The sequence below is a fragment of the Squalius cephalus genome, assembly GCF_949319135.1.
Source record: "Squalius cephalus genome assembly, chromosome: 24".
Classification (NCBI taxonomy): domain Eukaryota; kingdom Metazoa; phylum Chordata; class Actinopteri; order Cypriniformes; family Leuciscidae; genus Squalius; species Squalius cephalus.
In genome coordinates, this window is record NC_137145.1 from 16,814,235 (window position 1) to 16,826,793 (window position 12,559).

General features: G+C 38.1%; 1 protein-coding gene across 6 annotated transcripts in view; it reads right to left on the reverse strand.

The window, feature by feature from the left end:
- Positions 1-1,836: 1,836 nt before the first annotated feature.
- Positions 1,837-12,559, reverse strand: part of LOC307152749 (uncharacterized protein) — a 47,676-nt gene continuing 36,953 nt past the window's right edge. For 2 of the 6 annotated variants that reach the window (XM_079861653.1, XM_079861654.1), the window contains exons 3-7: positions 8,076-8,136; positions 5,630-5,750; positions 5,288-5,355; positions 4,780-5,025; positions 1,845-3,657 (exon numbers count right to left, since the gene is read on the reverse strand). In XM_079861653.1, the coding sequence (XP_079717779.1) occupies positions 3,613-3,657; positions 4,780-5,025; positions 5,288-5,355; positions 5,630-5,750; positions 8,076-8,135 (540 nt within the window). In that variant the 5' untranslated portion in view covers position 8,136 and the 3' untranslated portion in view covers positions 1,845-3,612. Of the gene's footprint in view, positions 3,658-4,779; positions 5,026-5,287; positions 5,356-5,629; positions 5,751-8,075; positions 8,157-8,425; positions 8,520-12,559 lie in introns of those variants that run through there. The other 4 variants (XM_079861652.1, XM_079861655.1, XM_079861650.1 and 1 more) reach the window with 4 other exon arrangements.

The window sequence follows — 12,559 nt, forward strand, 5'->3', positions numbered from 1 at the left end:
TGAGCTAAAAGTTCACATACACACTCTGGGGACATCAGAGACTCATTTTACATTTTGTGAAAGGGCCATTATACCACCCCTTTGAAATGGTAATAGTAACATAATACATTGCAGGCTTGTTTATATGTGAAATTGAGTTGTCCTGTCTTGAATTAAATTAATGTTGGCTGTTATTCTTGTTTTGCCTCATTTAAGCCAATAGGACACTTCTGGCTTCAGAATGTTGCTAGACTCAACCATGTTGACAATTCTCTCCGAGTGTGAATTCTTAGCTTGAGGCAACTTTGAGTCACCCAGGTTTTGGCCACCTCAGATAACACCTGAAACATGAGATTTGTGCTTGAGATATGAACTCTGATCTATATAAATATTTAAATATTTAGTTCAGTGAATACGAACTTCTCCAACCTCAACAACTCACAACAGACACTGATATACACTCACCTAAAGGATTATTAGGAACACCATACTAATACTGTGTTTGACCCCCTTTCGCCTTTAGAACTGCCTTAATTCTACGTGGCATTGATTCAACAAGGTGCTGAAAGCATTCTTTAGAAATGTTGGCCCATATTGATAGGATAGCATCTTGCAGTTGATGGAGATTTGTGGGATGCACATCCAGGGCACGAAGCTCCCGTTCCACCACATCCCAAAGATGCTCTATTGTGTTGAGATCTGGTGACTGTGGGGGCCATTTTAGTACAGTGAACTCATTGTCATGTTCAAGAAACCAATTTGAAATGATTTGAGCTTTGTGACATGGTGCATTATCCTGCTGGAAGTAGCCATCAGAGGATGGGTACATGGTGGTCATAAAGGGATGGACATGGTCAGAAACAATGCTCAGGTAGGCCGTGGCATTTAAACGATGCCCAATTGGCACTAAGGGGCCTAAAGTGTGCCAAGAAAACATCCCCCACACCATTACACCACCACCAGCAGCCTGCACAGTGGTAACAAGGCATGATGGATCCATGTTCTCATTCTGTTTACGCTAAATTCTGACTCAGAAATCGAGACTCATCAGACCAGGCAACATTTTTCCAGTCTTCAACTGTCCAATTTTGGTGAGCTCGTGCAAATTGTAGCCTCTTTTTCCTATTTGTAGTGGAGATGAGTGGTACCCGGTGGGGTCTTCTGCTGTTGTAGCCCACCCGCCTCAAGGTTGTGCGTGTTGTGGCTTCACAAATGCTTTGCTGCATACCTCGGTTGTAACGAGTGGTTATTTCAGTCAAAGTTGCTCTTCTATCAGCTTGAATCAGTCGGCCCATTCTCCTCTGACCTCTAGCATCAACAAGGCATTTTCGCCCACAGGACTGCCGCATACTGGATGTTTTTCCCTTTTCACACCATTCTTTGTAAACCCTAGAAATGGTTGTGCGTGAAAATCCCAGTAACTGAGCAGATTGTGAAATACTCAGACCGGCCCGTCTGGCACCAACAACCATGCCACGCTCAAAATTGCTTAAATCACCTTTCTTTCCCATTCTGACATTCAGTTTGGAGTTCAGGAGATTGTCTTGACCAGGACCACACCCCTAAATGCATTGAAGCAACTGCCATGTGATTGGTTGATTAGATAATTGCATTAATGAGAAATTGAACAGGTGTTCCTAATAATCCTTTAGGTGAGTGTATAATCACCAGGCTGCATTGATTATGGAATCCATTATCAGTTTACCGCTCTTGAAATAAAGATGACTTATCTGAGAAAGCCAAGCCTGGCCAGACTCCATAAAACAGTGACATCTGGTCCAATAAGTCCTCCTCAAGACCTGTTTTTAAGTATTAATAAATAAACATTATTAAATAAAAATACAAACAAACTGTTTTAGACTCTTAACATTGTTGACAGTTTTAATGTAGGTCTATACAGTGCATACAGTTTGTAATATGACATACATCCTTGGTAAATACTATTTGACAACATTGCACATAATGCATTAGCATAATTTCAAGCTTATAATAGTATGAACAAAATAAGCACTGCGGTGAAGAGTAAAGACAAGAAATCCATGACTCTTGAAAGATTCGATTTCCTCACTGCTGACAACTAGCCTGGGTTTCCCCATACTGCCTTGAGCAGCGCGATTTTATTCACGCTGCAAGGTAGTCTGGACACCATGGACTAATTTTTCCCCTGAAATAGGGAACCAATCACAGAACGGGGAGGGAGCAGGAAGACGATGACGAAGTATATGCGACACACCGAAGCAGTTTGTTTATCTATGGATCCAACATGACAGACGTAAAAATATATGCATATTTTTAGGAACACATCTACAAAAATATGCCTGTATTTCAAGTTGATAAAATAATTTAAAATCCACATCAGTTTATTTGTGCCGACGCGCCACGCCCTCCCAGGATCTATAACGTTACCAAGGCTACTTCCACACTTTTAAAAATGCATCACAACCGCGCGCGCGCGTTCTGCTTGCAGTCGTCGAGATGGATGCTGAGGAGTTGAAGAAAAGAATAGCTAGTGGAGATTGTAAAGTTGTCGACAATACGTCATCAAAAATCAAGTCTAGTGTGTGGGAGAAATTTGGAGTTATCTGAAGAAAATATTGTGAAAGGCTTTGCTGCAAACATTTTCGTGTTGGATAGCCGCAAATGTGGAACTTCATCCCCGAGGAAGCACGCAGATAACTGGTAACAAAGCAGCTCTATCGAACGGTATTTTTCATATTTAACACTGTTAAGTATGTGTGGTGTGCAGGGTGTGTTTGAACCCAAAATTGTCAGATGTAGGCTAGACGAAATTGTGTGGCATATAGTGGTGTAGCCGCGTCTGTTCGATTTGTGTGGTAACGTTAGCCATGTTCTTCATGTATCGGCCTTTTGACAGCTTCGGCTATAATGGTCGTGTAATAACTTCTGTATGACCTGGCAATAAAAATGTTTGTAAGTGTGTCTATAATGTGATAGTCTAAACTGATTTTATTTCGGGTGCGGGTCGGGTGTCGGTTCTATTTTAAGCGGGTCGGTGCAGATTTTTATTAGTGCTGCTGTTGGAAAACGGGTCGGGTGCGGATTTACAAAATCGGACCCGTGCAGGACTCTCTGGTGTACACATAAATCTCTGACCCATCGTCGTCTTCTTTGAATATCTGTCGCTCTACATACGTCATCTGGTATAATTTGAAATGATTGGCTATGAGCTGCGTACAGGCGCATTTGATAGACATTCGTAGCGCCCAATAAACGGCTCTGGGCATTCGTAAACCACGCCTCAAATACGAGAAAATGTACATGTGGTTTCCAGACCACGTCTCAAAGAGAAAGTGGTCTGACGTTAGCCAGGCTAGCTGACAACTGAAAAAGTATGTAATATAATGCTGAAATGAATAATTGGATTTCACTCGGTAGCAGTGAAGCAGTTGACCGTTGTTTTTGACCTCAAAGAACAGTAATACTATATTATTGAAATGCAATTAAATTATTTCACACAGTCCTGTCCTTAAATTGTTCACAATGTATTACTAAAAAATATATTAAAATGTATAAATAGGATTTAGGTAAAAGAGGATTGAACAAAAAATATCAAATATTTCACAGCTTATTTCGTAGCCATCAACAGACGGAGGGACAGCTACTGGAGTTTTATTAAGATGAACTGTTTCTCTGCTCATCAAACAACAGACATTTTACCTGCACAAAAAGACAGAAATCAAACAACAGTCAAAAAAATGTACAATTCTTCTCTAAATCACACAATAGAGAACATTTATTTGCATCATACTATTTTTATGTTGTGTCCAATAACCAATGCACATCATAAACAACTAAATGAAGAATAACTTGAAGCAAACTCAGTAACATTCACCGGCCACTTTATTAGGTACACCTGTTCAACTGCTCGATAATGTAAATATCTAATCAGTCAATCACATGGCAGCAACTCAATGAACGTAGGCATGTGCTGTAGGTCAAGACGATCTGCTAAAGATGAGCATAAGAATGGAGAAGAGAGGAGATGGTGCTCTTTTGGTGGCAAATGTTATGTTTTGTTTTGTTTTTTACTTCATTGGAATGGTACGAAACTTGGTAAAGGTTTTGGCACTTGCTGTGTGAAAACAAAAAAAAATCTTGGCCATGATTCGAAAAAGTTAAATGGTCCTGAAAAAAATAGTCACTTGTGTCAAAAATGACCGCATTGGAAATAAATGGGAGATGAATTTCATCTAATGAAACCGTTTGGTACTGTGGCCAAACAAAATCTTATGAAAGCTTATTTTTTGAGATATTAATCTCAAATTTGGAACACGACTTGTTTAGGTTTAGACCGTTGATTTTGCAGTTTTAAAGTAAAACGTGTTTTTGAAAATATATATTTCATATAAAAATTGAAAATAGTATTTTTGTGCATTATTCATAAAAATAAACGTAAAATTCTGTAACTTTTTTTAAGTTAACTTTTTTCACTTGTGCCAAGTGCCATCTTTGAAAAGAGATCAAAATTAAGTCTGTGCTCTGTGGAGGATATTCTCTTGCCACTCTTTGGGCCCCTTAGTACCAATTGAGCATTGTTTAAAGGATTACTAGCAAGGTTTACCTAATAAAGTGACCAGTTAGTGCATTTACTTCTTATGTTATAATTATGAAAGTCTGAATTGTGACTTTTCATCTCATAAATATGACTTATGATTTTTTTTTTTTTTTTGCAAAATATGTTTATTTATTTATTATTAAAGTCTGCAGTATACAATGTATATACAGTAAGCACACAGTACACTAGTATTCCATTTTGAACACAACTGTGTGTCTACTTACTTCATGCCAGCGCAGTGTATCACGTGGCAGCCCAAGATGGCAGTGAGGACAACAGCTGACAGAATCCATGGCCTCCTCCTCCTCCTCTTCCCCCCTCTTCATCTCTCTTGGCCTATCAGTGTCCCACAGGGGGAAAGATACAGAGCGAGAGGAGTGGGCTACTCCAAAATGAGGCCTAGGGTCTCGCTGGTAGTTCAAGCGTTCACCACTGGGGGGCAGTGTTAGATCCTCACTGTCCACCTGCAGCTAAAACAAAACTGTTACTGAACTGCCCCATCTACTGTACAGATACGGGAATGACACGTTATATTTTGCAAAGCTAACTCTCTCAGCTACATAATTTACAACCAGCTGAGTTGGTTGCAACAAGATCCTGAAAGCATGACAGGTCGAATGAAATCTAACCCCCGAGTCTATCTAGTGTCAAAAAGGCTGACAAACTAGATCATTAATCTATTAACAGCATGCCCTATTTACACATATTAAAAACATGAGCTTGTCACTGTACCTGAGGTATGTTGAGGTCCTCAGTGGGTTGAGATTTCAAGCAGTACCAACAAAGTTCAAGGGCAACTCCTGTAGTGAAGTGCACACTCATTAACTTAGTGTGCCAACAAGATATTTGAGCAATATTTCACTAGCTCTAGACAAACAGCCCAAAATAGCCAAAAGTAAATTAGGCCTGTGCACTGGCCATTGTTTCCCATCACCACCTGAGTAAATGTCATTTGCATTCCAGGGTTGAATATTTACACAAAGGACAAACTGTTCAGCATTTTTAAATGTTCCTTATCTGTATTATCAGTGTAAGCATTTATCAGCTGGGTAACAGTGACAGGTTTAGACATACTCTGTGTGTGTACAGGAGTCGCTGCCAAGGCCTGTGTAATGTTTGGGGTCTGACCGGATTCAGGTTTCTCCTGTGTAACACTCTCACTAACACAACAGCTCCCTTCCTCGCAGGAAACGCTCTGTCAAGCAGCACAAAGAAAGAGAAGGATTAGCATAGTTTAGGGACAGTTAACACAGAACACGTTTTTGCGTTCATGGAAACGTATACTTGCTGCTTTTCAGACGTTTAAACACGCAAAGTTAAAATAAGAAAAACAAATGAGCTGAACTTTTAAAACTGGTCTCGTGAACATGCGATTCTTCTTAATTTCACTGCACTGTCTTGCATTTTGCGTTGATTTTTAATTGTTTTATGTAAACATGCGCACTGCCCCTTGCATTTTAAGACGCCAAGTTAAAATCGATATGCGTTTTGGGCTGCGTCCGAAATCGCACACTTCCCTACTAGATAGTAAGCGTACAGCATACGACAAAATGAGCATGTCCAAATTCACAGTGCTAATAAAAGAGTAGGCAAAAAGCACCCGGATGGCCTACTACTTCCGGCGGGATTCTGAAGTGTGCATTCGATGGACACTTCACTATCCCATGAGTATGCGATTTCAGCCGGGGTATTGTTGTAACATGGGGAGAGTATTTTTAAATTGCATTTTTAACCCAACGTTGGCTTAGTCCATATTTGACCCAAAATTGGGTTAAAACAACCCAGCATTTTTTAGAGTGACAACACAACCAATTCCACCAATCATGGATAAAGGAGTGCTATGATCATTTCAATGTTTACCCACTTTCTATCGGATCCTATAATGATTGGCTGCATCCGAAATCACATACTTTTTATACACATACACATTTTTTTTTTTTTACTTCACGACTGCTAAAAAAGTTGGTTCTATTTAGTATGAGTGTGTGTAGTGTGACTGTAATCCAGACATACTACATTCGCCATGTCGTCATTATCATGTGACCTACGGTGTCAGTTGTGTCGCTTCACTCACATTCACAAATCCTCTCCCATGGCCTCATGGGATAGTAAAGTGTCCATCATATGCATACTTTAGGTCTCGCCGGAAGTAGTAGGTCATCCAGGTACTTTTTGCCTACTCTTTTAGGCAACTGTAAGTAGGCTACTGTAAATTCGGCCATACTTCTTTTGTCACGTAATGTTTTTCACCTATTTAGTAGGGAAGTATGTGATTTCAGTGAAGATTTCAGTGAATATATATACTTTTTTTTTTTTTTTGAAAAATTTGTTCAAGGAATTGATGAGGTTTCAAAGAAGGGCAGTCAGATCAGTTGCGAAGACAATGCTGAAAGCCAGTGGTGAGAATTATGAGACCTTAAACAATGTAAACTTTTGTGTTGTTTGTATGGAGCCGTTTGGCAGCTCAAATCCAATGGAAATGTGGGTAAAATGTACCCTATGCAGTTTCAAGGCCCACCAAGCCTGCACTCCAGGGTTAACATATTTGTCACCACTGTGACTCTGATTGAGAATATTCAAATAGATACACAGACTCACACATTGACAGTGTTTTTTACACAGGTGCAATTGAGTCAAGTGTTCATTAAGCATCAATATTGAATTTCTAAGGACTCATTTACACACATGCACACACTCCTGGGTCAAACAGAAAGTGGATTTGTTCAGTTACAGAGAAAGAGCAATTGTTTTTGATTGTTTCATATTTTGTTAAACATTTTGCATAATGTGGCCTCAGTTTCTGCATCTTTTGTTTAGTTGAATTGTTACTTAGCCAACATCCTACCCCGGTATAGTGAGGTTGAACAAAAACACACCATGTTTTTGCCATCAACTCAAAAGGGCTGTGATGTTCTTACAGAGGTTTGAATTGGTGTTTTTTGTGGTTAACAAATGTGGGTAGGCTACTTTGTATAAAGGTTTGAGCACTCAAAAATTCAGTGAGTTACAGATGCAGAAGCAAAAAGTGTTAAAACCATACCCGGTCTTTCCTACATGAATAAATAAAAGAAGTTCACCTTTTAAAACGTGTCTGGAGATCTTGTGTTCTCTTCCTCGCGTTTTGTGTTGTTTTTTTAAATTGTTTTATGTAGCCTAAACATGCGCGCTGTTAAGTTTAAGTAAATAAAAGTTTAACGTTGTTAACATTAAAGTTTAAAACGCGTCTGACCTTGAGTTCTTTTCTATTTCACTGCGCTGAGTTTCGCGTTTTTTAAACGCCAGCACCATAGACTGAAGGCCAGAACGCATTCTGTGTGACATGCTCCTCTGACCAATCAGAAGCAAGAATTCTAGAGCGCCATGTAATAAGCAACAATGTCAACAGGGTAATCTTAATTGAAACTGCATGGAATTATAATCATTGAAAGTGAAATATTTTCACACACACAACTAATATAATTTAGAGAATAACTGTAGGAAATCTCTGTTGACTGGTCCATTGATAAAGAACAACTCTGACCTGCTGCTGTTGATCCTGTGAAGAGTTTTGTTCCTTGTTGCTGTGATCACTCGAACTCATTCTGTATTTGTGTAAGAAAGACTGAGTGTAGAGATTAAAAGCACATTGTTTGTTTTTGTTTATTTTTACATTTGAATAAAATCCTTAACACATGGCTTAACTTCTCCTTACACAGTGCCTAGACGGTTTAGTCTCAATTCCTACTATTTACCCCTCACCGGGAGGTTATCAATTAATCCATCTGTCTACGAATTACACTCAAGAGGCTTGAGTATCCCCAGCCGAGACCTTTTAACGCACTCTGACACTAGCCAAACCATCAGCAATTAAGTGTTGTGGAGCTCACTTACCCCACTTGGGCCGCTTGGTCGTCATTAACCATCCCCGCCATCTCACTGACCTCCCGTTTCCGTGGGACAACCTCTTTTTGTTTTATCCGCTCTCTAGTTCTCTCTCTCTCTCTCTCTAACCCCTTCTTCTAACGAAACGGAAACTGTGGCTATTCAATATTTGATGAATCTCAATGGCTCACAAGCAGATTTGCTGTAAAGAGTGACAGCAGTGGAGCTCAGGTGTCAGGCCTCGTCTGCCTCAAGTCAGTCAGCAGTCTGGACTCCCCAGCTGAGGATAAACACCCCTGAGGGACATTTTACCCCATCTGCCACAATAGCACTTGATGTAAACATCAAATGGATTACGCCCTAGAGACAAGAGGTCTGTTTGCATACACAGTGTGGACCTAATATAGTACCAAAGAGTGAGTGTGGGTTCATGTGGAGCAATATCTTTGAGTGTGTGTTCAAGTGTTGTCCCTGTGGGCTTTTAGAAAATAGACTCTCTTTAACCACACTTTCATTTGTCTCCTAACAATGTCCGACAGTGAATATGCATAACTCACAAAAGAATTCTGTAATTTGTTCTGCATCCGTCACATCGTATATATTATGGATTGTGTAACATTCTGGTGGCATTTTATGACATTTTATTTAAAATATTGAGTTCATACCTTGGTAAATAAATACATTAATATATCCGATTATCTTTGAAAACATAAAAATGTGAAGAATTATGTCAAATATATGTATGTGTGTGTGTGTGTGTGTGTGTGTGTGTGTGTGTGTGTGTGTGTGTGTGTGTGTGTGTGTGTGTGTCAAGTCAAGTCAAGTCAAGTATATTTGTATAGCGCTTTTCACAATACAGATTGTATCAAAGCAGCTTCACAGTATTACATTAAAATAATACAACAAGGTTTGTTTCTAGTGGAATTTATTGATTGATAAAATTAAAATTAAATATCCCCAAAATATCCCCAACTGAGCAAGCCAAAGGCAACAGTGGCAAGGAACCGAAAAACTCTATCAAGTGACCTAATGGTGAGCTGAAACTCCATCAGGTGACCTAATGGAGAAAAAAAAACCTTGGGAGAACCCAGGCTCAGTCGGGGGCCAGTTCTCCTCTGGCGTTTATGAACTAGAGACCGGATTTAACTGTAAGATTAAAAATATTATATGAATGCCTGGCTGAAGAGATGCATCTTTAATCTAGTTTTAAACTGGGAGAGCGAGTCTGAGCAACGAACAGTATCAGGAAGGCTATTCCAGAGTTTTGGAGCTAAATGTGAAAATGATCTCCCTCCTTTGGTGGATCTGGATATCCTAGGTATGACCAAAAGCCTCGAATTTAGTGAGCGCGATGATTTAATCATTATTTATTTATTGGAAAAAAACTTTTTCAAGCTTCAATCAGTGGTCATATAAATAAATTATTACGTTTTTTTTAACATTGTAACACTGTCTATGGTACCAGTCACCTTTTGAAAGTAGCTTTGCACTTCAAATAACGATTGGATCGATTATATTGTTACGCCACCAGATGGCGACAAATGACTTTTAAAAAACATTTGTCATTGAATCTTTCATTCAGGAGATTCGTTCAAAAATGCTGATTCATCTATGAAACAAGTGCATTTGATTGAGGAATTGAATCATTCATTCAAACCCAAGTTTTCTTTTTTTAATAATTCAGATTAATTAAACATTTTTAATAGACTTCAGCAATTAACATAAATTATGTTATTTTGTTTAGTTGTTTGTTCAGAATCGTGATCTCTATTTTTATTCTCAGTTTATCCAGAATTTTGTAGCTCTAATACATAGCTTGTGTATGTATCATTTTGTTCTATTTAAAGTAATGTATAGAAGGTAGGGCCCGAAAGTGACTCAAGCCCAGGGGCCCCCACCACCCTAAGTCCTGCCCTGACTATAGGTAACACTTCTTTCAGTAGTTTAGTTGGTATAGGATCTAATAAACATGTTGTTGTTTTAGATGAAGTGATAAGTTTATTTAACTCTTTTTGTTCTATAGTTGTAAAGCACTGTAATTGTTCTTGCGGGGTGATAAATGAAGCTGAATTATAAGGCGCGATTGAAGATTGAACGTTTACAATTGTGGTTCTGATGCTTTCTATTTTCTCAGTGAAGAAGTTCATGAAATCATTACTACTAAACTGTAACGGGATATTTTGTTCAGGTGACGCTTGTTTATTTGTTAGTCTAGCCAAGGTGTTAAATAAAAACCTTGGATTGTTTTGGTTGTTTTCTATTATGTCACACTATTAGTGTGTGCGTGTGTGTTCCTCTTCCGTGTCATTGTAAGTTGACATAGGCTGCATCTGAAAACTGATAAATGCTGCCTTCGGAGGATGCATTCCAAGGTAGTAAGGCATCAAGGCACGTCCGAATCCAATGTTAGCTTCACTTCCTGTCTCCTGCGATGCCTTCATATCTGATCGAGTTTTGAAGGCAGCATAGATGTGTCCTTCGCTGCCTATGATATCCCACAATCCTGTGCTTTCCATTCTGTGACAGTTGAGTAAAGATGAAAAAGTAAAGAGAAAGTAAAGATGACATCTTAAAGTCACAGTCCGTGGTCAGTTTGTGTCTAAACGTAAGTTTTTGACCAACGTTTTCCTCTTCTGATCGCATTTCAAGGTGTTTGGTGTTTTAAGCCCCCAACGGCGCCTTCCAGGCAGCGAGGGGATGGGTAGGTTTAAGGTTGAGGGTAGGGTTAGCTGCCTCTAAGGATCCATTGGGGGCTTAAAACACCATAGAGCGCATTTCAACTGAAAATTTTCTAAGGTTTCAAAGTTTCCTATGTGTGCCAGTTTGTTTCCATAGTTACTAATTAGTTTCACCTGAAATTTATTTAGCTCCCTATACCCTGTGTATTTAAGCCCTTAGTTCTCTTGGTTCTTTGTTATCCAGCATATATATATATATATATATATATATATATATATATTAGGGCTGTCAAACGATTAATCGCGATTAATCGCATCCAAAATAAAAGTTTGTCTTTACATAATTTATGTCTGTGTACGGAGTATAATTATTTTCTATATATAAATACACACACATGCATAAAGAAAATGTGTTATTTATATATAATATATATTATATACACAGTATATACATGCAAATATTTCTTAAATATATACATGCATGTGTGTGTATTTATATATAGAAAATAATTATAGACCGTACACACACATGTATTATGTAAAAACAAACTTTTATTTTGGATGCAATTAATCGCGATTAATCGTTTGACAGCCCTAATATATATATATATATATATATATATATATATATATATATATATATATATATATATATATATATATATATATATATATATATATATATATATTAGTCAACATTTGAAGTGGATCAAAAAAGTTAATCAAAGTTGTCCTAAGGCAAAAACGGGTTTTGTTCAAAATTCATGTATAACTTTGATGAAAGGTTTTGATCCACTTCAAATGTTGACTACTGTATATTTGTTAAGTTTCATTGCGTTTTGGTTTGGTTCTGTTCTGTTCCTCTTGCCTTGTTTGTCCTGATAAACTGCCCAATGTTCTTCAGAAAAATCCTTCAGGTCCTGCAAATTCTTCAGTTTTCCAGCATCTTTTGCATATTTGAACCCTTTCCAGCAGTGACTGTTTGATTTTGAGATTCGTATCTTTTCACGCTGAGAACAAATGAGGGACTCAAACACAACTAAAAAATGTTCAAACATTCACAGATGCTCCAGAAGGAAACACGATGCATTAAGAGCCAGGGTGTGACAATTTTTTAACCGGATGAAGATGTCCAAATTTTTCTTATTTTGCTTAAATGTCTCTTTTTTTTTCATTTAGTAATGCCCTTCGGAAGCAACAGAATATACTTACATGTTTCCCGGAAGACAAATTAGGTACAATTTACCTTTCATTTCATCCCCTGGCTCTTAATGCATCGAGTTTCCTTCCATGTTTTCCTTCCCTCATTTAAAAATATATAAAATATATTTTGTTTTGAGTTTTGTATTTTAAGACTGAAAGTCTGGGTCAATTAAAAACTTTTAAATCTTCTTTTTTTTTGTGTGACAAAAAAGAAAACATTGAAATCTATTACTTTTTAACCCCTGGGACATGGGTTGAAGAA